The 24,299-nt window shown below is 50.2% G+C and overlaps 1 protein-coding gene across 4 annotated transcripts; it reads left to right on the top strand.

Moving 5' to 3' along the window:
• On the top strand, nt 1-22,585 carry CMBL (carboxymethylenebutenolidase homolog). 4 transcript variants are annotated; one of them, XM_058715599.1, is made up of 6 exons: nt 1-181; nt 12,447-12,680; nt 13,839-13,946; nt 18,539-18,681; nt 20,690-20,781; nt 21,835-22,585. In XM_058715599.1, the coding sequence occupies exons 2-6, from the start codon at nt 12,466-12,468 to the stop codon at nt 22,012-22,014; spliced, it is 738 nt and encodes a 245-aa protein (XP_058571582.1). In that variant the 5' UTR covers nt 1-181; nt 12,447-12,465; the 3' UTR covers nt 22,015-22,585. The 4 variants fall into 4 exon arrangements, with proteins under 4 accessions (XP_058571582.1, XP_058571571.1, XP_058571603.1 ...); XM_058715588.1 differs by having other exon boundaries at nt 12,444-12,680; XM_058715620.1 differs by lacking the exon at nt 1-181 and adding an exon at nt 201-378.
• Nucleotides 22,586-24,299: the final 1,714 nt, after the last annotated feature.

Here is a 24,299-nt window from a genome sequence, read left to right as displayed (position 1 = left end):
GCCTTCCCTGGAGGCCTGGAATCCCGGGCAGCCACTGGCCCGTGGGGATCCGCCGCCCTCCGTCACCGCGCGTCCACTTCCGTCCCGGCGGGAGGCGCCTCCCCTCCCCCTGCCCCGACCGTCCCCGGGCCCGGCGGGCAGCCTCGGCGCGGGGAGAACGCAGGCTTCCGGCGGCGGACAGGTAGGTGCGCTCCGCGGACGCGCGGGAACGCGCGCAGCCCGGCGCCGCGCTGACTCGGCGCGAGTGTTTGCAGCAGCTCGAGCAAGTCTGCCCTGCGCACAGGTCCTGAGCCGACCAAAAAGTCCTTTTCCCAAACCTTTTCCCAAAGCAGCAGTACATTATCACCGCAGAAAAGCAACCTGGGCCGGCCCACTTGGGTATGTTTTCCTGTCCTGTTCAGCCACCTCTGTCAAAAACGTAGCTGCAATCGTGCTGTGCAGAAACTCGTTATTTATTTTTTCCATAGAACGCTGTGTCCGGAGCCTTTCTTCCATGCCTTCGAATGGAATACTCTTTGTAATTATTGTCCTGCAAGTTGGGCATTTCAGTTGTGTGGTTTTTGCCAGTATAAACCCGTGGGAAAGATGAGCCTATTTGCATCAAAATGTAATCAAACCAAAGGAGAGTTTGTCCCCCCCCCCCCCCCCCAAGTGCTGCAAGCCATTACGAATTGACACCAAGCTTTTGCAGAGGAGAAAAATAGGCGATTTATTGGTGTGGCCCCCCAGGAGACCGGGGGGAGCTAATGCTCAAAAGTCCAGAACTCTCGGATGGCTTGCATGAGGGTTTTTAAGGGCAAAATTTGGGGGAAGAGGTCTTGTGAGAAGGTGGACACCTTTGATTAGAGGCCCATGAGGTCCTACTAGCAGGTGACCTGGTGCCATTTCATCTGGTGCCCTGGAGGTCTTTTCCATTTCAAGGGGCTTGGAATCTGGAAAATATCTTTATTTCTTATGTTAGAAATGGAAGCAAGCATTCGTATCCCTTGAGCCTAGGCCTTTTTGTTCCTTGGCTGGTCTGGCTGTGCCTTGGGTAGAAATGACCTCTGGTGTTTCATGCTTTCATCTGAACTGACAAGAGGGATGCGGGCTTCAAAAAATCATTATGGGGGGCACCTGGGTGACTCACTTGGTTAAATGTCGGACTCTTGATTTCAGCTCAGGTCATGATCTCGAGGTTCGTGAGGTCAAACCCCGCATCGGGCTCTGCGCTGACAGTATGGAGCCTGCTTGGGATTTTCTCTCTCTTCCTCTCTCTGCCCCTGCCCCTGCCCCTGCCCCTGCTGTGTGTGCTCTCTCTCTCTCGCTCTGTCTCAAAAAAAAAAAAAAAATTATTATCCCCGTTTGGCAGTATTTCCTTAGGGTGGGTACTACTGGGTCTAGAGAGGAGACCGTGGGTCTAGCATCATGGCATCTTTGGTGCTCGGTACTGGGTGCGTGTTGCCAAGAAGGACCGCACGGGTCACCCACTCAGCCGTGTGGGTTGGCAGGCAAAAGTGTCTCCTCTCCTAGGCCTTGCTGACATAGGGAACTGCGATCAGGCCTCCTTGCTGGTGGAAGATATAAGCTGATGTTTTCAAAGCCCATTTCAAATAAGGTGGTCAGAAGTGAGCCCCACAGGTGTCTGGGGACACGCTGTCCAGGCCTCAGAACAGCCTGAGAGAAGCCAAAGGCAGCCACGTGATTGGCTTGTTTGCAGGCCGGTGGGTCCTCATCACATCTACCTTTCTAATCAATGCTGTCTAGACCTGTCCCCTATGGAAAATAGAAGCATGATTGAGGACAAATAGATCTGGAGTTGTTGAAGTTGGTAGAATCATCTGTGGGTAAGTAGGGCCCTGCTTTCCCAGCTGCAAGATCAAAACTCAGTTGCCAAGCAAGTTCCTGCAGTGTTTACCCAGTGAAGGGAAAACACTGAACCTTCCCCTTTAGCCACTGCCTTCCCCTGTTACCTTTCAGCCTTTGTTTGCTTTCTGATGGTTTCCAAATCTCTGAAGCTTCTAGAAATTTCTTCCTGGACTTCTTTGCTTGTTACAGCCCCACCTATGCCAATTCCCTTTGCTTGTTGAAATCTGTTTTCTGTTTCTGCTGGAGAACTTCACTGCACCGGGAAGTCTGACTTCTGAGCTATTTACGTCCTTGAGGGTATGAAAGTAGGAAAACCCCATCCTCTGGGCCATACGTCACCATCCATTTCTCACCGTTTTGACTTCTGGAGAGAAAAGGGGAATGTTATTCAATAGCGTTGTTAAAAGATCATTTTCAGGGGAAGGTGAGAGCGTGACTCTCATACAGACAGAAAAATGAGCACATGTTGGGGTGCCTGGCCGGCTCAGTCGGTAGAGCATGCAACTCTTGATCTCGGGCTTGTGAGTTCGAGTCCCACGTTGGATGTAGAGAGATTACTTAACATTTTTTTTTTTTTTTAAATGAGCATGTGTTAAAGATTCTATTTTATTTATTAAAGAAGGAACCAGGCAGATTTTATAACTGATTCCAAAGAGAAATCAAGGACAGGTATATATGGGGCAAAGGAATGCCTCAGGAAGGTTCATGTTAGGGGAAGGGGCGGGAGCTTTTATCCTGATGGGGTCCCAATAGTTCATTTTTGCTTTTATTTCCCTCGCCCCTGGAGACACGGCAAGTAAGCAGCTGCTGCGGCCAAGGTTAAAGAGGTTGCTACCTGTTTTCTCTCGTAGGGTTTTGTTGGTTTCCTGTCTCACATTGAGGTCTTTCATCCATTTTGAGTTTATTTTTGTGTCTGGTGTAAGACAGTGGTCCGGTTCTCCCAGCACCATTTGCTGGAATGGGTGATGGGCATTCAGGAGGGCACTTTTAGGGATGAGCACTGGGTGTCCAATGTAAGCGATGAATCACTGGGTTCTACTCCTGAAACCAAGACTACATCGTATATTAACTCACTTAAAAAAAAAAAAAAGAAATGGAAAAAAAAAGGAGATAAGGCAGGACATGTTAGCTCCTTGGAATTGGCATCAAATGGGCGCCAGTGATCCCCATGGGTCTTGACTTGTGATATTGTGGAGGTGCTTGGTGTGTGAAGCAGGGCTGCAGGGGGCTGAAGAACAAATTATTCATTCATGGCGTTTGTTAAGGAACGGAAGGCAGACCTTATTCAGGACCTTTGGGATAGGTGTAGGGCCCACCGCAGTGGGGTTTTACAGTGGGGGAGAGAGATTGGGCTCAACCCTGGAAATAGCAAAGAAAAGTAAGGATTTATAGCCAGGGAGTGGGTGGTGGGGGTCAGTGGATGGAAAATGACTAAGAGGAAACATCACAGGGGATGGGAGTTCTGGATAAACTGACCTAACAGGGTTCTTGCAGAAGACAAGCCAGAGAGATCAGACATCGCCTGGGGGTGAGGGGGTGGACGATGAGCAACCAGATCAGATATCAAGGGTCAGGGATTCTGTGAAACTGACTTAGCGGGATTCTTACTGAAACTACGCACAGCAGAGATGCATCCAGAAGCCCCACACAGGCCTGTTTGAGAAGAGAGGTCAGCGGAGCTTGGTGAGGGAGAGAAGGTTGGTTAAGGGACCGTAAAAGTCACTGTGGGAGAGTGAGCCTTGAGATCAGTCACATGTTGGTGGCATCTTGGGTGAATGTCATGGGCGGATCATGAGCATTAGCGCTGCCGGCCAGTGTGGCCTCGCCAAAGAAGGTGCGAGTCAGGCTCTCCTGTGCAGGGGTGCGTCTCAGTTATCCTTGGCACCTTGAGGAGGGTTCTGAGTTCAGAGGCTTCCCTAGTGGAGACCATGGATCTGGTCTCGAGGTGGCCGGTGAGTTTTGCCAAGCCCACCTGTCATATTGCAGGAAAGCTCTTCCTCTCCTCCTCCTTCCTCCTTCCTCCTTCCTCCTTCCTCCTTCCTCCTTCCTCCTCCTTCCTCCTTTCTCTTTCCTCCTTCTTCTAAGATTTTATTTTTAAGTTATCTCTACACCAGCATGGGGCTCAAACTCACAACCCCAAGGCCAAGAGTCATGTACTCCATGACAGAGCCAGCCAGGTGCCCCAGAAAAGCCCTTCTTGACACATTTTATAAGCCCCCCACCGTCCACATCAGACCCCCTGTCCCGTCCCTAAGTAGGCGGAAAGCACAGCACTGTCGCTCACGCAGAATGACCTCACGGTGAAGGTCATGCAGAAGGAACTTCGTGTTTCTGTAGAAAACCTCGGTCATCCGTGGGGCATCCTTCCCGGCCTGTGGTCTTTGAGCCGCTGCAACTCTTTCTTTGTAAGTGGCCGGTAACCAACAAGTTAGTAAATTCTGTCCTGTGTGGTGGGATTCATGGCTTCCTCCCTCCTGCGGAAAACTCCGTTTTCTGTACTTTTGCAATTTCAGCTGTGCTGTCGTCGAATGCATTTGTGCTCTTTTCTTTTTTCCTTCGAACCAGTTCTCACATCTGCCTCGTTCCTTCTTCTTAGAGAAGTAAAATCCTTCACGTGTTCATTGTTGTAAATCTGCATGAGAGTCATGGTTTTCCTTTCCTTGTGAAAATTATCCTTTAACAAATGTGTCATTTGGGGGAGGGAGGGGGCAGAGGCAGAATCCTGGAAGGGCTGTACAGGAGATTTAGTGTCCTCCTGTCAGTAGGGCCCACCTGGGTGTGCTCCCCCAGGCCCTTTCCCTGGGAGCCACAGGGGGGCCACAGGGGGGCCACGGCGGGGCTGTCCATGGAAACCAGCTTCCCTGCCCTGTGGCCTTGGCCCAGGACACACAATGCACTACTCTGCTACATGAGGGGTCTGGCCGGAGTCCCGCCTTCCACACCCAGGCCTCTCCCTGCCACTGCCTGCTTGCGTAGGATGCATCCAGACAGTGGCTCTCCTGGCCATAAACATTCCTTCTGGAAAGTGGGTATCAATTGGGGGCGCCTGGGTGGCTCAGTCAGTTGTGTCTGACTCCTGATTTCGGCTCAGGTCATGATCTCACGGTTTGTGAGTTCAAGCCCTGCATCAGGCTCTGCGCTGAGGAGTGGAGCCTGCTTGGGATTCTCTGTGTCCCTTGGTCTCTCTGTCCACCCCCTCCCCCCCCCCCCCCGACTTGCTCTTTGTCTCTCTCAAAATACATAAGAATAAACTTAAAAAAAAAAAGTGCGTATAAATTGAAGATAAAGTAAAAAGATTCAGGCTCGAGGCCCCTTTGGAACGGCTAGGATTTTTCGTGGTCTCCACGTCCCCATAGGACAATCCAGGTAAGCAATCAGCATAAAGAATCGGCTGTCAACAAATAGTGCATTGGACGTAAAATTTACCGCTCTTGGTGCTGGATTGTTGTGACTTCTCTTGCTAATAATAGTTTCATAACATAGCTTGTGAAAACAAACCCGTGGGGAATAGATTCAAATCTTCTTTGAGCAAAAGACCAGCTCTTAATATGTGTTTCCTTAAAATGTAAGTTATTTGCCTTCCAGAATATTCTGGAAAGTATAGGAAATAATCTAACAGCCACCCATATTCATGCGACCCACGCAAAACAATTGGAACATTTTGTCCTTAATCAAAACTTTCTGGGGCTCCTGGCTGTCTTAGTCGGTAGAGCATGTGACTCTTGGTCTTGGGGTTGTAAGTTTGAGCCCAGTGTTGGGTGTAGGGATTACTCAAAAATAAAAATCTTAAAAAAAACCAAAAAACAACTTTCTTAGGAAGTTACATGTAACAAATGCGGTTAAAGCCAGCTGTCTCCATCCTTTCTCCCTTGCTAGTAACCACTGGCTAATCGTGGTGTGTTTTATTCCCATGCATCACACTTTTACTACAGTATATTTATTAATAAAATAAGTACTATTTTGGGTTCTTAGTCTTTATTTAGCATCAAAAAGGACATTGTCTTTTTATATAGCATTATGTTTCTAAGATTTATATCGGTAAATACACGTGTAGTTTATTCACGGAGTAGTTATGAATCTATTTGTTTCCTGGGGTGGCCGTAACAAATTACCACATACTGGGTCACTTAAGACAACAGAATATTTTTCTAAAGGTTTTTTTTTTTATTCTTAAGCCATCTCTACACCCAGCATGGGGTTCGACCTCACAATGCCGAGAGTAAGAGTTGCACGGTCTACACGCTGAGCCAGCCAGGTGTCCCAGGACAACAGAAATTTATTCTCTCACGGTTCTGGAGGCCAGAAGTCTGCAGGGAAGGTGTCAGCGGGGCTGTGCTTTCTATGGACCTACAGAGGGGGATCCTTCCTTGCTTCTCTCCCAGCTTCTGATGGTGCCCGGCCATCCTTGGTATTGCTTGGCAGGTAGATACTCCAGTCTCCACCTATGTCTCCATGGGGCCTTCTCCCCTGTGTGTTGCTGTATCCAAATTTCCAAAATTAGGGGCAGTGGCCACCCTAATCCAGTATGACCTCATCTTAACTTGATTACCTCTGCAAAGCTCTATTTCCAAATAAGGGCACATTCATAAGTTCTGGGAGTTAGAACTTGAACATACCTTTTTGGGGGACACAACTCAGCCCACAGTAACGACTAAATCGCAGTTGACCCTGTTTTCCTCCCGAAGGTCAATTCGATTGCTTCCGGTTATTGCCGCCAGGAACATGCCTTCTGTCCTCACCACGCGCTCATACACACAGGTGTAAATCTCTCTAGGGAGTACACCCAGCTGTGGCATTTCTGGGTTGCAGGTGTCTTTATCTTTGACTTTGCCAGACCTTACCAGACCAAAGTAGTCTGTCTCGCCAGAGTTTGTATTTTGAGTTTGTATCAGCTCACGTTCCTTCCTCTTTCCCTGTATGGTCACCAACTCTTGGTGTTAACAGACCTTTTTGCCAAGCTGATGCAAAATAGTGTCTTTCTTAGGTACAAAATAGTATAATTTCTTTTTTTTTTTTTTTTTTATTTTTTATTTTTTATTTTTTATTTATTTTTGGGACAGAGAGAGACAGAGCATGAACGGGGGAGGGGCAGAGAGAGGGAGACACAGAATCAGAAACAGGCTCCAGGCTCTGAGCCATCAGCCCAGAGCCTGACGCGGGGCTCGAACTCACGGAACGCGAGATCGTGACCTGGCTGAAGTCGGACGCTTAACCGACTGCGCCACCCAGGCGCCCCACAAAATAGTATAATTTCTTAAATACCAGTGAGGTTGAATGTCTTTTCATAGGTCTGGGTGCCACTCAGGGGTACCGTTTTGTGAGTTGCCTGTTCAGATCTTTGGAGCATTTATCTCTTGGGTTTGTCTTTTCCTTGTTGATTTATACGGATTTTCCCTATATGTTATCTAGATACTAAATCTTCTGCTTTGAGAATAATATCTCAAATAATAATATCTCTTCCCCACCTCCACCACCCCCTGGGCTGTTTTGAAGCACATCCCAGATGTCTGGCTGTTTAATCTGTATATACATCAGCAGGTGGCTGTAAAAGATACAGATACACACACACAAAACCATCACTTCAATAGTCGTATCTGGCCCTTGCCCACCAGTCTGTTAACAGTAACTCTCAATATCATGAGATATCCAACCAGTTCAGTCTCCCCCAGTTGTCTTATAAGTGGTTTTTACAGTCACCTACCGCTGTGGATTGCATTGTGTGTCCCCAGAGTTCATAGGTGGACGCCCTAACCCCCAATGTGACGGTATTTGCAGGTGGGGCCTTGGCCGATCAGGTTGAGATGAGGTCATGAGGGTGGGGCCCCATGGTGGGATTCGCGCTCTTCTAAGAAGAGGCCAGAAAGCTTGCGTGTGAGGACACAGCGAGAAGGCGGCTGTCCGCAAGTGAGGAGAGTCCCCCTCAGAGCCCCACCTTGCTGGCACCCTGACCTTTGACATCCAGCCCCCGGAACGGTGAGAAACACATTTCTGTTGTGTCAGCTGCCCGGCCTGTGGTATTTTGTTATGGCAGCTCGAGCAGACTGATACGTACTTAATGAAATTTATTAATCTTTTTCTTTATGGTTCATGTTTTTGGGTCTAATGTAAGAAATGCTGCCTTGCTCCAAGATTCAAGGAAAAGGTGTTCCCCTTTATTTTCTTCCAACAGATGACTTCCGCTTTTCTACTCAGGTTTCTAACCATCTGGCAGGGCAGCGACGTGGCAGGTAGGGATCCACTGTGATCTCGTCGCATCTTACGCCCCTTCATTGGCCAGTCCGTCTTTCCACCTCGGGTCTGCCTGCTCACCGTGGATCCACCTGCCCCGTAGTGACCTCCAGAGCCTGGTCTGTTCTGCTGCATCTCGCTGCCAGCCTCAAACCACCATCCCGGACCTGGCTGGGGGCACATGGCCTCAAGGACCTTGTACAGTTCCCTGGTCCTTCATCTTCCCACTTCTTCCGTCCCCTCCCCGCCTGCTCTCACCCTGACTGTCAACTCTGCTCTCAGTTTTCTGAGCAGATGCGCGGAGCGTCCTCGGCCCCCTGCCCCGATGTCATCCACCCCTCCTCCGCCTCCCCTCCTGGGACCGAGGAGGACCCGTCCATGCTTCCAAGGAAGGTGGGTGGTCCCCTGCTCCCCTAGCTCACCTAGCTCTAGGGTTTGTGAGCAAACAGCTAAGAAGGAATTTTGGTGCAGAAAGGCATGGGGACAGGCCCTGTGGGCAGAAAGAGCTGCCCTGGGGTTGTGAGGAGGGACTGGTTGTGTACTTTTTAATTAGTGGTAGTTAGGGAGAGTGAAAGTCCCTAAGGAACTTGGAATCAAGGCTTTCAGGACCTTGAGGGGCTAGCTGCTGTTAAGATAAGGTTACTTTTAGGCTTTTTGTTTTTTTATGTTTATTCATTTATTTTGAGAGAGAGAGACAGCACACGCAGGGGAGGGGCAGAGAGAGAGAGAGAGAGAGAGAGAGAGAGAGTCAGTGCAGAGCCCAACGCGGGGCTCGAACTCACACACTGTGAGATCATATGACCTGAGCTCAAAGCAAGAGTCAGACGCTTAACCAACTGAGCCACCCAGGCGCCCCAAGGTCACTTTTAGTCTTTAATTAAAGTGAACATTAAGGCACTAAGGCAGCGGTGAGTTCCTTGAGGAAGGTCACGCTCTTATGTGTCAGGTGTCTGTCAGTGGGCTGCAAGCTGTCAGGAAATTTAACTTAAGCTACATTTCTCTTGCCTTTGTGTCCCTCATCACCTGGCACCGTGGGTTGGGCTGGTTTTGCTTTGTTTTCCTCTGTGAGGCACCCGTTCTCATCCACCTGTAAATGTACTAACATTTCTTCCGTTAAAAAATAAAAAGACCTGTTGCTCTGCCTTGCCTCCGTCTGCTCGCTCTCTTTGCCCCTCTTTCTGGTAAAAGCCTTGAAGCACTTCTGTGTTCACGCTGTCAGGTTCTCTCCTCTCATTTGCCCCCAAGCCCGTTTGCCGTCATGGCCACCAGACCTGTTCTCGTGGAGACCACCCTGACGTCCACGCTGCTGAGCCCTGTGGCCACCCCTCTTGCAGAATGCCTGTGTCTACAGTCTCCCTCCTTGAAAACTTGTCTTCGTGTGGCTCCAGGCTCGTGAATGGGGGGTTCCTCCCTTCTGACTGTTTATTCTCAGGCTCGCTCTTTCCCCAAAGCTTTTAATGGTGAAGGCCCCAGGGCTCGCTCGCTCTTCTAGATCCTTCTTCTTCCTTATCTCTTCTTATCTAATCATTCCTTTAATCATGCCATTCACGCTCGAGGTTTCCAATAGTATGTACTGCGGATTCTCATTATTTACAGTATAGTTGACTTTGAACAACATCGGAGTGGGGGGGGGCGCGGTTAGGGGCATGGACCCCTGTGCAGTCAAAAAATCTGCATGTAACTTTTGACCCCCTCAAAAATGTAGTTCCTTATAGTCTGCTGTTGATCGGAAGCTTTTCTGGTAACATAAACGGTTGATGAACACAGAGGGTGCATGCTCTGTGCGTTATACACTGTAGTCTTACAATGAAGTGAGCTAGTGAAAAGAAAATGGTAAAAACATCATAAAAAAAGAGAAAATACATTTGCAGTCCTGTGCTGAATTTATTGAAAAAAAAAAATCCACGTGTAAGTGGACCGTGCAGTTCAAACCTGTGTGGTTCAAGGGTCAGCCATAGAACGTGGTTACGTTCTATAAAGTCACAGGGACACTGAACTAGCAAATACTGAACCATGGCTCCAAGAGGAAATACAGGTAGGGTTCTATGAGCCTCTGGTCATGTTTCTGTTGACTGATCAATGCATAACCTAGTTTTTTGTGTGTTTCTGTGTAGAGACACCTCATTTAATACATAGGTGATTCATTAACATTGAACTCGCAGTCAACAGGTGTAATGTGTGCCTGAACTAAGCTTGTCTACTGCACACGTTATCTTTGTAGGCACATCGTAGCCTTCGTGCCCTATTACTAGACAGCTCTTCACTACTGTGCATGGAGTCCATTCTTTAAACACCGCAATCACCACCAAAAAGCACAAAAATGCAAAAGATGTGGTGCTAAATAGAAAGCGAAAAGGATACTTGTTTACAGCGTGAGGGCTGATATGGGAAGGCGGGGCGTTGCCTTGTTCGACCTTGGCCGGGACGTGCATGTGGGTGACTCAGATTTTTCAGTGCTTTACAAAAGTCCATGGATGGTCGCAGTATTACTGCAAGTATTGATTTTGGGGTTGCAAATAAGTTTTGTGACCAGGCAACTTCACGTGCATGGAAGCGGCAAAAAATGAGGCTTGGCTGTGTAGGCTGACCATACTGTATCAAGTTTGTCCTTCCGGCTTGGACCCCTGCCCCAAACTTGCTGTTCTGCGCGGTCCACGGAGCTTGTCGAGCAGACATTTCAGACTTCCTGGGCTCCACATTTAAGTCCTGACCTCTTCAAACCTGCTCTTCCCAAGTGTCCACCTTCTCATTTAAAGACAGTTGCTCAGGCAAAACCCCTCATCCTCCTGTCTCCTCTTTGCCTCAGTTGGCTTTCCTTGCAAATTCTATCCAGACCCCAGCCACTGTCAGGGCCTTTATTGTCCCTCTTCAGTGGGTGGTGTTTTTTTTTTTTTTTTTTTTAATGTTTATTTATTTTTGAGAGAGAGAGAGAGAGAGAGAGCACAAGCAGGGGAGGGGCAGAGAGAGGGAGACAGAGGTTCCAAAGCAGGCTCTGTGCTGACAGCAGCAAGCCTGATGTGGGGCTTGAACCCACAAACCGCAAGATCATGACCTGAGCCGAAGCCTGATGCTCGACAGCCACCCAGCCGCCCCAGTGGGTGGTGTTCTTTGTCCTGGATTGGGAACGTCTTGCTCTGAGTAGATTTGCTTCTGCTTCTGCCGGTGCCCAGGGATTTCACTGCCCAGGGTCAGTTATTGGGTTAAATGTCATAGTCTAGGTAATCCTACTTTGAAAGGACAGTGGACATTTGGGGGGGACATTTTGGGGGGTTATTTTTACCTTCTCTGGGTTTTCTAATCACAGTCTTAGTCCTGGTTGGTAGCATTTTCTTTTTTTTCTTTTGTTATTGTTTTTTTACGTTCCCCACTAAATATAAACCTTTTGGGGCCCTGACACTTCATGGGGTGTCAGCCATGGATCCCTATCTTATGGGGTCCAGAGGCCTCACTGGACACATCCTAAGCATCGGGTGGTGTTAGAGCTCGTTCCTGGGTTTAGCCTTCTCCCCAGTATCTCTGGGCCTCCCTCAGTGTCTACTCATGCCAAGCTGATCCTGGCTTCAGGTCTCCTCTCCAGTCCTGGCTAATCCAATCCTCTCCAATCCCTTCTTTGAGTTCCCCATTTTAATTTTTATCCGTTGGTTACATTTACTTAGGTATGAGTTCCCCATTTTAATTTTTATCCGTTGGTTACATTTACTTAGGTATTTTGAGTGTTTGTAATGGGAGTGGATTCCCAGCTCTAATCTGCCACGCTGCTAAAATCCCAGGTTATCAGTGATTTATTTCCTCCATAAATACACGATATGTAGAGTTAAACTTAATTATTTTTTGTACTCTTTTTTTTTTTTTTCAACGTTTTTAATTTATTTTTGGGACAGAGAGAGACAGAGCATGAACGGGGGAGGGGCAGAGAGAGAGGGAGACACAGAATCGGAAACAGGCTCCAGGCTCCGAGCCGTCAGCCCAGAGCCTGATGCGGGGCTCGAACTCACGGACCGCGAGATCGTGACCTGGCTGAAGTCGGACGCTTAACCGACTGTGCCACCCAGGCGCCCCAATGTACTCTTTTTTTAATGTTTATCATATTTTTGAGACAGAGAGAGAGAGAGAGAGAGAGCAGGGGAGAGACAGAGAGAGCCAGAGACAGAATCCGAAGCGGGCTCCAGGCTCCGAGCTGTCAGCACAGAACCCAGCACGGGGCTTGAACCCACAAACCGCGAGATCATGACCTGAGCTGAAGTCGGACGCTTAACCGACTGAGCCACCCAGGCGTCCCATTTTTTGTGCTCTTGATTTTAATTTACTTGCTGCTTACAATCTTTGGATTTGCACCATTCAGATCATAATGCATGTTTCTCTCTCAGTAGCCCAACTTAAATATCTCCAATGGCTAACGAGGCTCATCCTTGTCCGTGTGACATTGGCCATAAGATAGAGTATGGAGGGATGGGGCGCGAAGTTCAAGTCGAGCACATCAAGGCTTATGTCACCAAACCCCCCTTCGACACGGGCAAGGCTGTGATCGTCATTCAAGACATATTTGGCTGGCAGTTGCCCAGTAGCAGATGCATGACTGACATGATTGCAGGAAATGGATACACGTATGTATGCAGTTCTGTTTCTTCACTTCATGGAAACCTCTGTGATCTATCTTGATCCCTTCAGGGAAAACAAAACCACAACACCCTGACCGTGCGCTAAGCTGTCGACGTCCTTGTCTCGCTGGGCACAGGTAGATGGGGACTGTGAATCACACGAACCTAAAACAGCACCTGGAGGCCACCGCTCCCACCACTCCCAGCCCAGTCCAGCCAGCAGGCTGCCCGGGGCTGGGGTTTCTGTTGCCCAACGGGGTCCTTTGGGTGGAGACAGAACATGAAAAATGAGCATTGCCGCCCGTGATCTACAAAGCCCCCTCACAGGCGTGCAAGTCCTCTCTCCTTCAAAACGACCCCCTGAGGTTGGGCAGTGCAGGGTGCAGTCTCTTCTTCAGGTCAAGAAAATGAGGCTAAAAGTGGGTAAGCGACCTGTTAAGGTTACAGGGCCGACTGGGACTTGAACTTGGATTCTTCTGACCCAGGCTTCAGGGTTCCTTCGACGCCGGGAAGGAAGCACAGCTCCTCCATGCCTGACGATGACCTTTATTTTCGGAAGCAGGTCTCTGGCCAGAGCCGTGTTGACCCACCCTCCGGGGTTGACGGGACGGGGGGTGGTGTTCGCGGACGCAGTGGACTGGCTTGTTTTCTCCGCGCGGCCCATTTCAGAACCTGCAGTAGACCTTCCCCTCCGGGCAGGGGCGGGGGAAAACTGCTTAGTCATGGTGACTGGACATGCTCCCCAGATGTACCCTCTGACCCGAGGCTAACTCGAAAGGCCAGCTGAGCCTTGCGACTCCTCCAGCGGGTCGGGGACACCCCTGTGCTCACCACCCCGCCCCTCCCGGGCCCATGCCTCCCGGGTCTCCATCCTGTGCCATCAGTCTCGTGGGGAGGGCGCCCTGTCAGATTGCCTCGTCATCTCGGATGGGCTGGGCTGCAGGCGGCCGTCAGAGGCCGTGCACCTACGCTTGTGAAATCCGAAGTGGTGTGGCCCGGTGCCAGCTGGCCTCTCGGATGTGATCAAAGCTGGCTCTCGTGGGCACCACTTTTCTTTTCCTCTGAAGCAGAATCTCCCTCGTAGCCCGGGTCTTAACGAGCGTAAGCAAATACCGAGTGCCACCAGCTCCAAAGTGAAGGTCAGTTGACGTCCCTTTTTTGCAGAGCCATCCTTCCAGACTTCTTTGTGGGGCAAGAACCCTGGCAGCCTTCTGGGGACTGGTCCACCTTCCCGGACTGGTTGAAAACAAGAGACGCCAGAAAGATCGACAGGTAAGTTATCACCCGTGTTTGTGCTCCCCCTCCTGCCCGCCCCAGGGCCCCTGGAGAGCAGAGAAGCGCGTGTGACATCACCACTTGGGCACCCACCTTCCCTCCCCTGTGGCAGGGCTTCCATGGACACATGCTTTCGTGCAGCACAGAGTGTGTCCCTGGAGGTGAGGTCCCGGCAAGGGCCCTGCGGTGCCAGCAGGCTCGTCTGCTTCCCCCTTCCAGAAACTTCATGGCACTGATGCCAGGGGAACTTGGCGGAGGTGCTGCTTTGCGGGCGGTACGATTTCCCTTGACAAGGGGGCTTTTGGGGTCCAGAGGGTGGACATTTCTTCCTTCCTGTCCTGGCTGCAGAACCAGTTGAGACAACGGGGAGAGAAAAGACGCCAGAGTCAACACCAGCCCCGGCTCCGTTACCGCTCAGCTGGCTGGAAACCCGAAGGGCTTCCCCTCCCCCCAGCCGAGACCTGCCCCTGCTTCCCCCCTCCAAACCCCCCCCCGCCCCGAGACTTTGGGTCTTTACACCAGGGCTAGACTGCCATTGTGCCAGGACCCGGGGAGCATTGAGAGGAAAAGCGGGGGATCCCCCAGGATCTCAGCCTTTTAGGAAATTAGCTCCAGGAGTCCAGAAGCAAGGACCAGACCTCCCAGCTGCCAGTCAGACACCCTCTTCTGTCTGGACTCAGTGTGGAGGGGGAGAGGGGCAGGATTGTTCTCTGATGCCCAGTTCCTCCTGAGCTAGTAAACGTGAGCCCAAGGCAAAGGAGCTTCCCCACCACCAGCCTTGACTCTCACCTTGGCCACTTGTCCTGAAGGCTCTCCTTCCCTGTCACCTGACTTTCTCCCACCATGCGCCTGAGCCTTGTTTTTTTTCTTTTTTTTAATTTTTTTTTTTTTAATGTTTGTTTATTTTTGAGAGAGACAGAGACAGAATGCGAGTGGGTTAGGGGCAGAGAGAGAGGGAGACACAGAATCCGAAGCGAGCTCCAGGCTCCAAGCTGTCAGCACAGAGCCCGATGTGGGGCTCGAACTCACGAGCTGTGAGATCATGACCTGAGCTGAAGTCGGACGCTCAACCGACTGAGCCACCCAGGCACCCCGAGCTTTGGTTTTGATAAGCTGCTCCCCCAGCCCAGCTTGGCAGAACTAATAATGTGGTCCCCTGCCTGTGGCCGCTGGGTCCCTGGGACTGTCTGTTCTTTTCTTCTATCACCAGAGTGCCTTCCAGAGCTGGCCCCTCCTTCCACTGGGCTGGTGGATCCCAAGCAGACCTGTGCCCGTAGCCCCAAGGGGCCTTGGGTCCTGCTGAGTGCCCCTTCCTGCTTCCCCGGCCCTGCCTCACTCCCCTCACTCACTGGGCCACCTTTTTTAGGGGCCTGTGCAGGGTAGCAGCGCGTTGTGGCTCAGGCCAGGGTCATCCTAGGGTCTTTGTGCAGCTTGTGGGGCATGGGGGGTGCTGCCCGCTGCCTTGGGAGCTCCCGGCAGGCGTGGCCGAGCACCCGGGGCTGTGTCAACAAAGTCGTCGCCCAGTCCCTCACTGTCCTTGGGATGGCCTCCGGATGTCAGCTGCCTTGTCTTTCTCTGCCCCATCCTGAGGAGTCTCCCTGGGATGAAGGCTTGGCTCCCCCACCTCAAGTCAGGGGCACCTCCAGGGGCCAGGGCGCTCCAGGCTCCCCTGGGGAACTGTCCGAGGCCTGCGTGGAGATTGCCACTGCTAGGTTCTCTCGTGCAGACCCCACTTCCTTCCCTCCTCTCCCGCAGTGCCGGCCCTGAGATTCCTGGAATAACTCCCCTGCATGCTTACCTTTCCCAAGTCCCTCCTGGGGGACCTGCAACCTCAACCTGAAACCCCAAGAAAAGCAAAAGGAAGCAAGAAGTTCAGAGCAAATGAGAAGTGGAAGCACAAGAGGCTGGGATGTGACTGCAGCAATTCAGCTTTGCATGTGGGGCCGGGGTGGGGGAGGGTAGCTGTGTGGGCCTGCCTTCCATTCGTGAGCACAAAGCAGAGGGGTCGTTTCTGGCAGGTGTGGGAGCAGGCCAGTGGGACTCTGCCACAGGGGAAAAGGAGAGCTATGCACTTAAAAAAAAAATTTGTTTTAAATGTTTATTTTGAGAGAGAGAGACAGAGTGCGATCAGGGGAGGAGCAGAGAGAGAGAGAGAGGGAGACACAGAATCCGAAGCAGGCTCCAGGCTCTGAGCTGTCAGCACAGAGCTTGATGTGGGGCTCGAACTCATGAACTATGAGATCATGACCTGAGCTGAAGTTGGACGCTTCACCGACTAAGCCAGCCAGGCGCCCCTAAATAAAAATGAGACATTAAACAGAAACACTGACTTTGAAAGGAGACTGAAACCCTTGTGTCTGGTCAAGTGTCTTTTGTTTGCAAGTAACAGAAAACCCATCTTGAATGCTTACTGTTTACATAGTCATGGGATATTTTGGCTTATAGAACTGAGAAGAGGTCGTTTCTGGCTTCAAACAGGGGTTGGTTCGCAGTGCAGAAAGTATCCCCAGGACTTGCCTTCCCAACGTGTCTCCACTCCACATCCTGTGCACTGGCTTCATTCTCAGGCAGCTTTTGCCTCTGGGTGGCAAGATGGCTGCCGCAGCTCCGGCCCCCACATTGGTCTCTTTTCCCGCAAGCCAGTAAAATTCTCATTTTGCCCTGATGGTTATGACTCAGTCACAGGTCCATCCTTCAACCAATCACTGTGGCCAGGAGATTGCTATACTCTGGTGGTCAGCCTGACCCACATACTTCACTCCTGGAACCTAGGGCAGAGTTTGCAAGGTATAAGAATCAAGCATGGGTTGGGGGAGAGGTTCATCCAAGGCTAAACTTTGGTGCTCCCAGAAAAGTAGGGAACACATTCAGAGCAGCACAAGCAAAGGCCTGTTCACTCGAGTTACAGTATTTTTATGGAAATGGCCTCTTTCTTGTTCCCTCCAATTAAGGCAGGTTTTTTTTTTTTTTTTTAAATTATCATTATTTATTTAATTTTGAGAGAGAGAGACAGAGCGTGAGCTGAGAAGGGGCAGAGAGAGAAACACACACACAGAATCTGAAGCAGGCTCCAGGCTCTGAGCTGTCAGCACAGAGCCTGACGCGCGGGGCTCCAACCCACCGACCAAGAGATCATGACCTGAGCTGAAGTTGGACGCTTAACCAACTGAGTCACCCGGACGCCCCAAGGCAGTTATTCTTGCGATCAAAGCATTGAAGGAAAACCTAAAGCCCCAAATGTCAAAAACCATTGCTTTTTCCATTTCAGTTTGCAGAATTAATTACTGCTAACATTATGAAAATAACTGTTTGCATGCAGTGGTATGATACACGTATTTAAATGTGCTCAAGGATTTGCTCTGATTAAAGGAGAAAGGAAGGAGGAAGTGCAATGGGATGGCTTTCTTTTTCTTTTTCTAACTTGTAAACCACAATTCTTCCTTATCAGATCAAGCAGGACTTTCTGGCCGGCCTCGCAGCCCTGCCTCCGTTCGGGTGTATTGCTTTTAGTTGAAAACGCAGAGTTCCAAACAGGCAATTTGCAAATGAGCCATTTACCAGACTGGGCCACTATTCTTGGTCCTCTCCTGGCTTAAATAGTCCTGGTGGCTTTCCAAATCCCCCCTCTGCTCTTTGGGGACACCGGAGGGAGGAGTCCGGAGGTGCTGAGTTGGGATGTTAGCTGAAGGGGTGAACGTGCCAAGTTAGAGAGTTTGGGGAGCCGCCCAGTTGCGGCCGGCGCCTGCCAGAGGAGGGCGGGCCGGGGTGCTCGCTGGGGGTGGATCTTGGGATCAGGCCTTGGGAGTGGTGCTTTGGCCTTTGGCCTTTATCCGGAGGCTGCGGAAAGGCAGAACTCTGCTTCCAGCTGGCATGCGAGCTGGTCTGATGTGTGGTTTGCTGAGAGCCCTCTGGCAGCCCTGACAGGTGGTTGGAGGAGGCTGGGCTCGGAAGGGAGACCCGTGGGGAGACGGGTGGGGCGATGCGCGTCACTCAGGCAGGACAAAAGTAAGAAATCTCAGAACGTCAAGGAACAGCGGATGCCGAAGCCCCTGTTACTGTTGGTACGGCACTTGCTGTCCAGCTCACTCCCCAGGGGGCTCACACAATCCCTCTTGATTGTGCGTGTGTGTGTGTGTGTGTGTGTTTCGCTGTTGCCTCCCCCGCCACCACCCCGCCCCTATTTTATTGAAATATAATTGACACATAAGGTTGTATAAGTTTAAGGTGTACAATGTGCTCATTTAGTACATTTATATACTGCAAAAGGATCGCCAGCCACCGTAGCCTTAGCCCACACCCGGTCCTGTCACATAGTTGCCGTTTCTTTTTCATGGTGAGAACATTTAAGGTCTACCCTTTTAGCAGCCTTCAAGTCTATCACACAGTATTGCTCACTGAGGTCACCGGCTGCACCTTACACCCCCAGGCTTGTTAATTGTCTAACTGGAAGTTAATGTCGTCTGTCCAGTCTCTTCCCCACGCCCCACCTCCGGTACCCACTCTGCTCTCTGTTTCTCTGAGTTTGGCTTTTTAGATTCCACATATACGTGATCCGTATCTGTTGATCCTTGGATAACTTTCTGTTCTAGAGAGGTCGATGCTGTCTTGAGGTTTCTGAAACAGCAGTGTCACGCTCAGAAAATCGGCGTCGTGGGATTCTGCTGGGGCGGAGTGGCTGTCCATCACGTGATGATGAAATACCCAGAATTCAGGGCAGGGGTGTCCGTCTACGGTAAATCTGCCTTGTGCGTTTTACGCGATGGGAACAGGAGTGGTTGAGGGACACCCGGGAGCCTCTTCCCAAACTAGCGGTTCGGGGAGCAGTGTAGACCCGGCTGTGCAGAGATGGCCCGTCTTGAGGGAACTGGCTTTAACAATGTGAGTGTGGAGGTGGAGGTTGGTAATGCAGTAACCAGAGGAGTCACCTAGCCCGAGGTCTCGATTTCTTCACCAAGGATGAAGGGGGTCACATTTCTGTGATAATGGTGAATATCAAATATTCTTTACGAGGAACATCTGTGAAGGTATTTTTCCAAGATAGCAGTTATTTTCAACCGCACACACACACACACACACACGCACACAATATAAAGGAAGGAAAGAAAAGGAAAAGCGACTCTAAAATGTAAGTAGCAGTATAAACATTGTAGCCAAACCAACCGCACGTGTGATAGCAGTGAGATAAGAACATTCCATCTCTATATAGGAATGGCATACTAAGTTCACAGTGTAGAAGCATTCGGACCATAAAAATGTTAAAAAAAGAAAAAAAGACGTGGAAGGCAATTTGGCTTTCTTTCATGATAGTATATTGTACAGTTACACAAAGGATTCTTATTTGGATTAATGGTTTCTTGCTGTGGCATTTTTGCTTTTAGCAAGAAAAAAAACAACCCCTTTAAATAGTAACTTACCCCAAAGTTAATAGTCAGTTGTCAGCTGCCGCTGTGCAGAGGGGGCTGGCTGTTCCGGGCCGTTCGGTGCCCTGGTGTGAAATAGCCTGGTGGACGCCTCGCCAGCACCCCCTACTGGCCGCTGTTGCACACTGCACGAGCTGCAGAGCCTGGCGGGACTCCAGGGCGTCAAACCTCGGTCCAGCCACACAGTGTGGCCTTAACAGAGCGTGGCCATCTGTCCTGTGGCTCCCTGCTTCTAGAGACGAGTTCCAGGTTGAGGGGAGGCTCTCTGGGCTCCCGCAGGAAATGGAAACAAAAGATTTCCATTATTTTCTCCCTTCTGACTGGGACCCTGTCCTGCACCAAACTCGAGTCAGGCTCCACGGTGAGTCTTTCAAGGAGGCCTCAACCGGGCCCTGACGTTGGCCCATTGGGGCAGTTCAGAGAACCCCCTACTTTTGATGTCTGTCCAAGTTCCTCACACCCCGCCTTCCGTCTCTTGTCAGTAAGAACCCTGTCCTGTCACCTGGCCAGAATCCGTCTTACCCCAGGGTTTCCTCTTCGTAATTTTCTGCCCACTGCCCCCCACCCTGCTCCTTGGCCGTAAATCCCCACTTGTCCTTGTATTTGGGCGGAGGGATCTGTCTCCCCTCACACCCTCCTGTGCGGTGGTCCCCTTTGAATACAACCTCCTTACCAAGTGTCAGAGTAATCTTTCCTTTAACACTACGGTTCTTCTTAGAGGGGCAACATATGGCACCTCTTTGGCTTATTTTCCTGTAGGAGTGGGCACACCCACGGTTGTTGTCCCCAAGGCAGGACAGGCTTCTGACCAAATGCTCTGTGATTCTGAAGGATGAAAGGTAACTTTTGCAGACGGACCAGGTGGCACATCTGAGACTTGACACTCGTGGTCTGGTCTGGGCACGGTTACCCCGTGGAACACTGTATGAACGAGGCCCCTCGGCATACTGAGGCCAGAAGCCATGGGGCTTGTGTGGACCTTGAGAAACTTCTAGAACAGTGGTGGTCAGAAGGTGCAGATGGAGAGTCATCACTTCTTTGTAAATGAAGGCGTGCCCCACGAGGAGGGAGCATTTTCGGGGCTGCTTCTGTATCTTTGCGTGCAAAGCCGCTGCAAGGTCTAATTCCGTTATTTGTGGCCTGACCCAGTGAAGGAGGTGGAGAGCAGGAAAGTCTGGCCACTTGCGTGGAATTGCTAGAAAGAAAATAAAACCCCCAAAGCACAGATTTTACTTTGAAAAAAATCAAGCCAAATCCACATGGTTTTCTGAGGCGCGTGTGTGGAAATCCAACCCCCGTGTCCCTGTCCCCAATTTCCAGGCATCATCAAGGATTCTGAAGATGTGCACAGTTTGAAGAACCCCACGTTGTTCATTTTTGCCGAAAATGATGCTGTGATTCCTCTTGAGCAAGTAAGTTCGTATCTTTTCTCCTTTCTTTTTTGCTTATTTTCCTGTAGGAGTGGGCACACCCACAGTCGTTTCGATTTTTACTTTTTGAGGGAGAGAGAGAGCGAGTGAGCTCAGGGGAGGGGGAGAGAGAATCCCAAGCAGGCTCACACTCAGCACGGAGCCTGACGCGGGGCTCAATCCCACGACCCTGAGATCATGACCTGAGCCGAAATCGAGTCTGATGCTTAACTGACCGAGCCACCCAGGTGTCCCTCATCTCTGTATTTAATGACATGATTTGACCTTTCGGGGAAAATGTCTCAAAGGGTTCATTTGTTCCTCCAAACATTTTCAACATGAAAAATTTAAAGATGGGTTTTATTGGGGAATTTAGGGATTGTAATCCTCCGAATGTGCTCTTGGTGGGACCTGGTTACTGGGCATAGAAGCTCGGCCTCCCCATCCTCCCACATGGAACCCGGGAGTTCAGATAAAGTGTGTCTGTCCTTAAAGACAGCGTGTCGGGGATCCCGGCTGGCTTGGTCAGTGGAGCATGCGACTCTTGATCTCGGGGTCGTGAGTTTGAGCCCCATGTTGGGGATAGAGTTTACTTAGAAAAAAAAAAAAGAAAAGAAAAAAACATGGGTGTGTTAAACCCAGTGTGTTGATAAGAAAAAAGCAGAAAATTGTGGTTCAAAACAGTCGCTTAGAAATTGTTATTATTCATAACTAATACACTATATTAATATAAACTTAAAACAATTTATGCTTGACTATATTGAGTATTTTGTTATATATCGAATGAGTATTATATATTGAATGATACACAAAAGATACTAATTTAATTTCAGGAAATTGATATTGCATCGAATTTTTACATTGCTTGGGATGCTCTCCTTTGCCAGAGCCGAGGACTCTTAGTTGTCAAATTAAAAGTAACAAATTCACAGTAGCTATGGAACTTAAGGCACCGATGTTAGACTTCTTTTATGAGCATTCAGAGAGGATTTGGAGAATGGAAAATATTACCAGATTGTTAAAGTCATACTGTCATGAAATCTTCCGCATTATCAGGTCTCTTTGCTGACCCAGAAGTTGAAAAAACACTGCAAAGTGGAATATCAAATTAAAACATTTTCTGGGCAAACCCATGGCTTCGTGCATCGAAAGAGAGAAGATTGTTCAGCCGAGGACAAGCCCTATGTTGACGAGGCAAGAAGGAATTTAATTGAGTGGCTGCACAAGTACGTTTAGCAGGGGCCAAGGGTACACTTTCTCAGAATAGCTCGCATCCAGAAATTTGCTTTGGGATACTTGGGTCGTTTAATTCTTACTATCTTGATATAAAATAAATCCAGGAATCCTGAAATTCATTATTCCATCTCAAACATAAATGCAGTAGGAAATGTTAATGCATGATACAATGTAATTTTGAACACATACACTAAGGGAAAAACAGGTCAGTACCTGAAGAATTTGAATGGTGGAGTTACCATCCTGTTGGCAAAAACCTGGGGCTGCTTATGGACCAGCTGACAGCTCAGCCATGGACTTCGTGGTTCTTCGTTAAGTACATTCTTTAAAACAATGGGTGTGGCAGAGCCACGAAGAGCATGAATTGTAAACTCAGATTCAAAGCCCAGCCTCCTTGGGCATTTGTCTGTCTTAACACGGATGAGTCGGTCATGTTCGTGGATTGCACTGGGAGAAATACTGAGGCTAAAATAGGGTTTCGTTGACCTAATTACATTGAGCCAATAAACTTACTTTCTGAATGCGTGGCCTTTTCTAAAAGCTAATAAAGAACAATGGATTAGAGTGACTATCTGGCCGTCTCCCAAGGAAGTGATTTTCCAGAACGTGGGCATCTTCGGGGCCCAGGGCCTGGGATTGCGTCAGGAATCACTCGTGCATTCAGTTGAAGGGTGGTGGCATACAGGGTCACGCTTCAGTTTTTATATATTTTAATTGGTTTATATTCAATCGCGTGAACAGCTCAGCTCCTCGGCATTCCTGGCCACATGCCGTGCGCGTGGTGGTAGGAGCTACATGGGGCAGAGCCAGTCGGCGCCAGTAAAGGCCCCTGACTTTCCTTTAACCCGGTTACCCTCCCCCCACCCACCCCGTGACAGTCCCGCACTTGGTGTTCTTCTGTGCCAGCCGCGAGTTTTACTTTGCAAACTAAGCAAGCCTCGGCTAGATGGCTGTGCACTCCCACTGGCTCCTGTGAGTCTGCAGATCCAGAAGGGTCACCTCGTGTCCCCTCACACCCCGGCCCCGGCCCTGCCACAGGTGCCCTCCATCTGGTGGGACCAGGGGGAGGGCATTTTGCTTGGGTCCTGGGTTGAGGGTGGGGCTCTTTCCTATCATCCTGGGGCTCTGGGTGGAGAGGGGAACTCATGGCACTTCCACTCTGGAAGCCAGGGACAAGAAGGGTGTCTGCGGCTTCCAGCATCCACACGCACCCCTTCCTCTCTTCCATCGCTGGGCTTTTGGAGTCCCATGTGACTGATGGCTTTACTTTTCTCTGTGACAGCAGAGGGGTGACGCGAAAAAGGGAGGAGTGATGTGGACCTCACCCCTGCAGGAAAATGGAGAGGAGGGGAGGGATTCCAGAGCACTCAGAACTGGGAGGGCAGACACAGTGACCCGTCCGAGGTCTGTGTAGAGATTATCCTGGACAGGGAATCCGGGAAGAGAAGCAGGGCCGTCTGGAACATCAGGTTTCTCGGGCTTCGAACAACAGAAAGCCTAACACTGGCTTGGAGAAGAACACTCCTAACGGGGTCCGAGAGTGGTTTGGGGCCCTGCTGACCTTAGGACATGGGGCAGGTGCCTGCCCGTCCGGGCCCTCTCTTCATGGGCGCACTGTAGCCCTCTGCCTCACAGAAACCTGCCAGAGCAGGGAGGGGGGGCAGGGACTGTCTGTACCTATTCTTATGAGGGAGGGAACTCCTTCCCAAGAAACCCCCCTTAGTCTTGGGCTCCCAGCCTCCAGAACAGTGAGAAAGAAACACCGAAGCCACCGTTTATGGGACTTTTGCTCTAGGAGCCGGGACAGGACCGTTATCTATGGAAGTTTCGGGCTTACTCTATCATTTTGGAGAGGTCTGTCATATATCCAATTCCACACAGTTCAAAGGTCATTCTTTCAATGGTGTTCCAGGATAAGGGGGCTAGTGCAGCGGACAGAACCACGCTCGTTACACGGACATGCTTTACACACTTACTGTCGCAGAACGTTAGCCGTGAGCTCAAGGCTGAGAGCTGGTGCTTCATCAAGGCCCTCCCTCAGGGAGAGCGGCTTGCTTCTGCTGTGGTGGCAAATGACTCCTGTCAGCAGTGGAAAAAGCAAGTAAGCTTAGTATAAAAATACCGTTGACCTCTTGGCCCCTTGAGAAGGTCCAGGACCCCGTCTGGGACCACACATTATAACACCGCCAGTGTCTGTGTTAAACGTTTACAACAGCACTTGGGACACCACAAATACCTCACACACACCTTCCCTACTGCCTCCCTGCTTTTGCCGACCTTGAACA

The sequence above is a fragment of the Neofelis nebulosa genome, chromosome 1 (assembly GCF_028018385.1).
Source record: "Neofelis nebulosa isolate mNeoNeb1 chromosome 1, mNeoNeb1.pri, whole genome shotgun sequence".
In the NCBI taxonomy this organism is placed as follows: Eukaryota; Metazoa; Chordata; class Mammalia; order Carnivora; family Felidae; genus Neofelis; species Neofelis nebulosa.
This window is presented reverse-complemented; position numbering and strand designations above follow the sequence as displayed.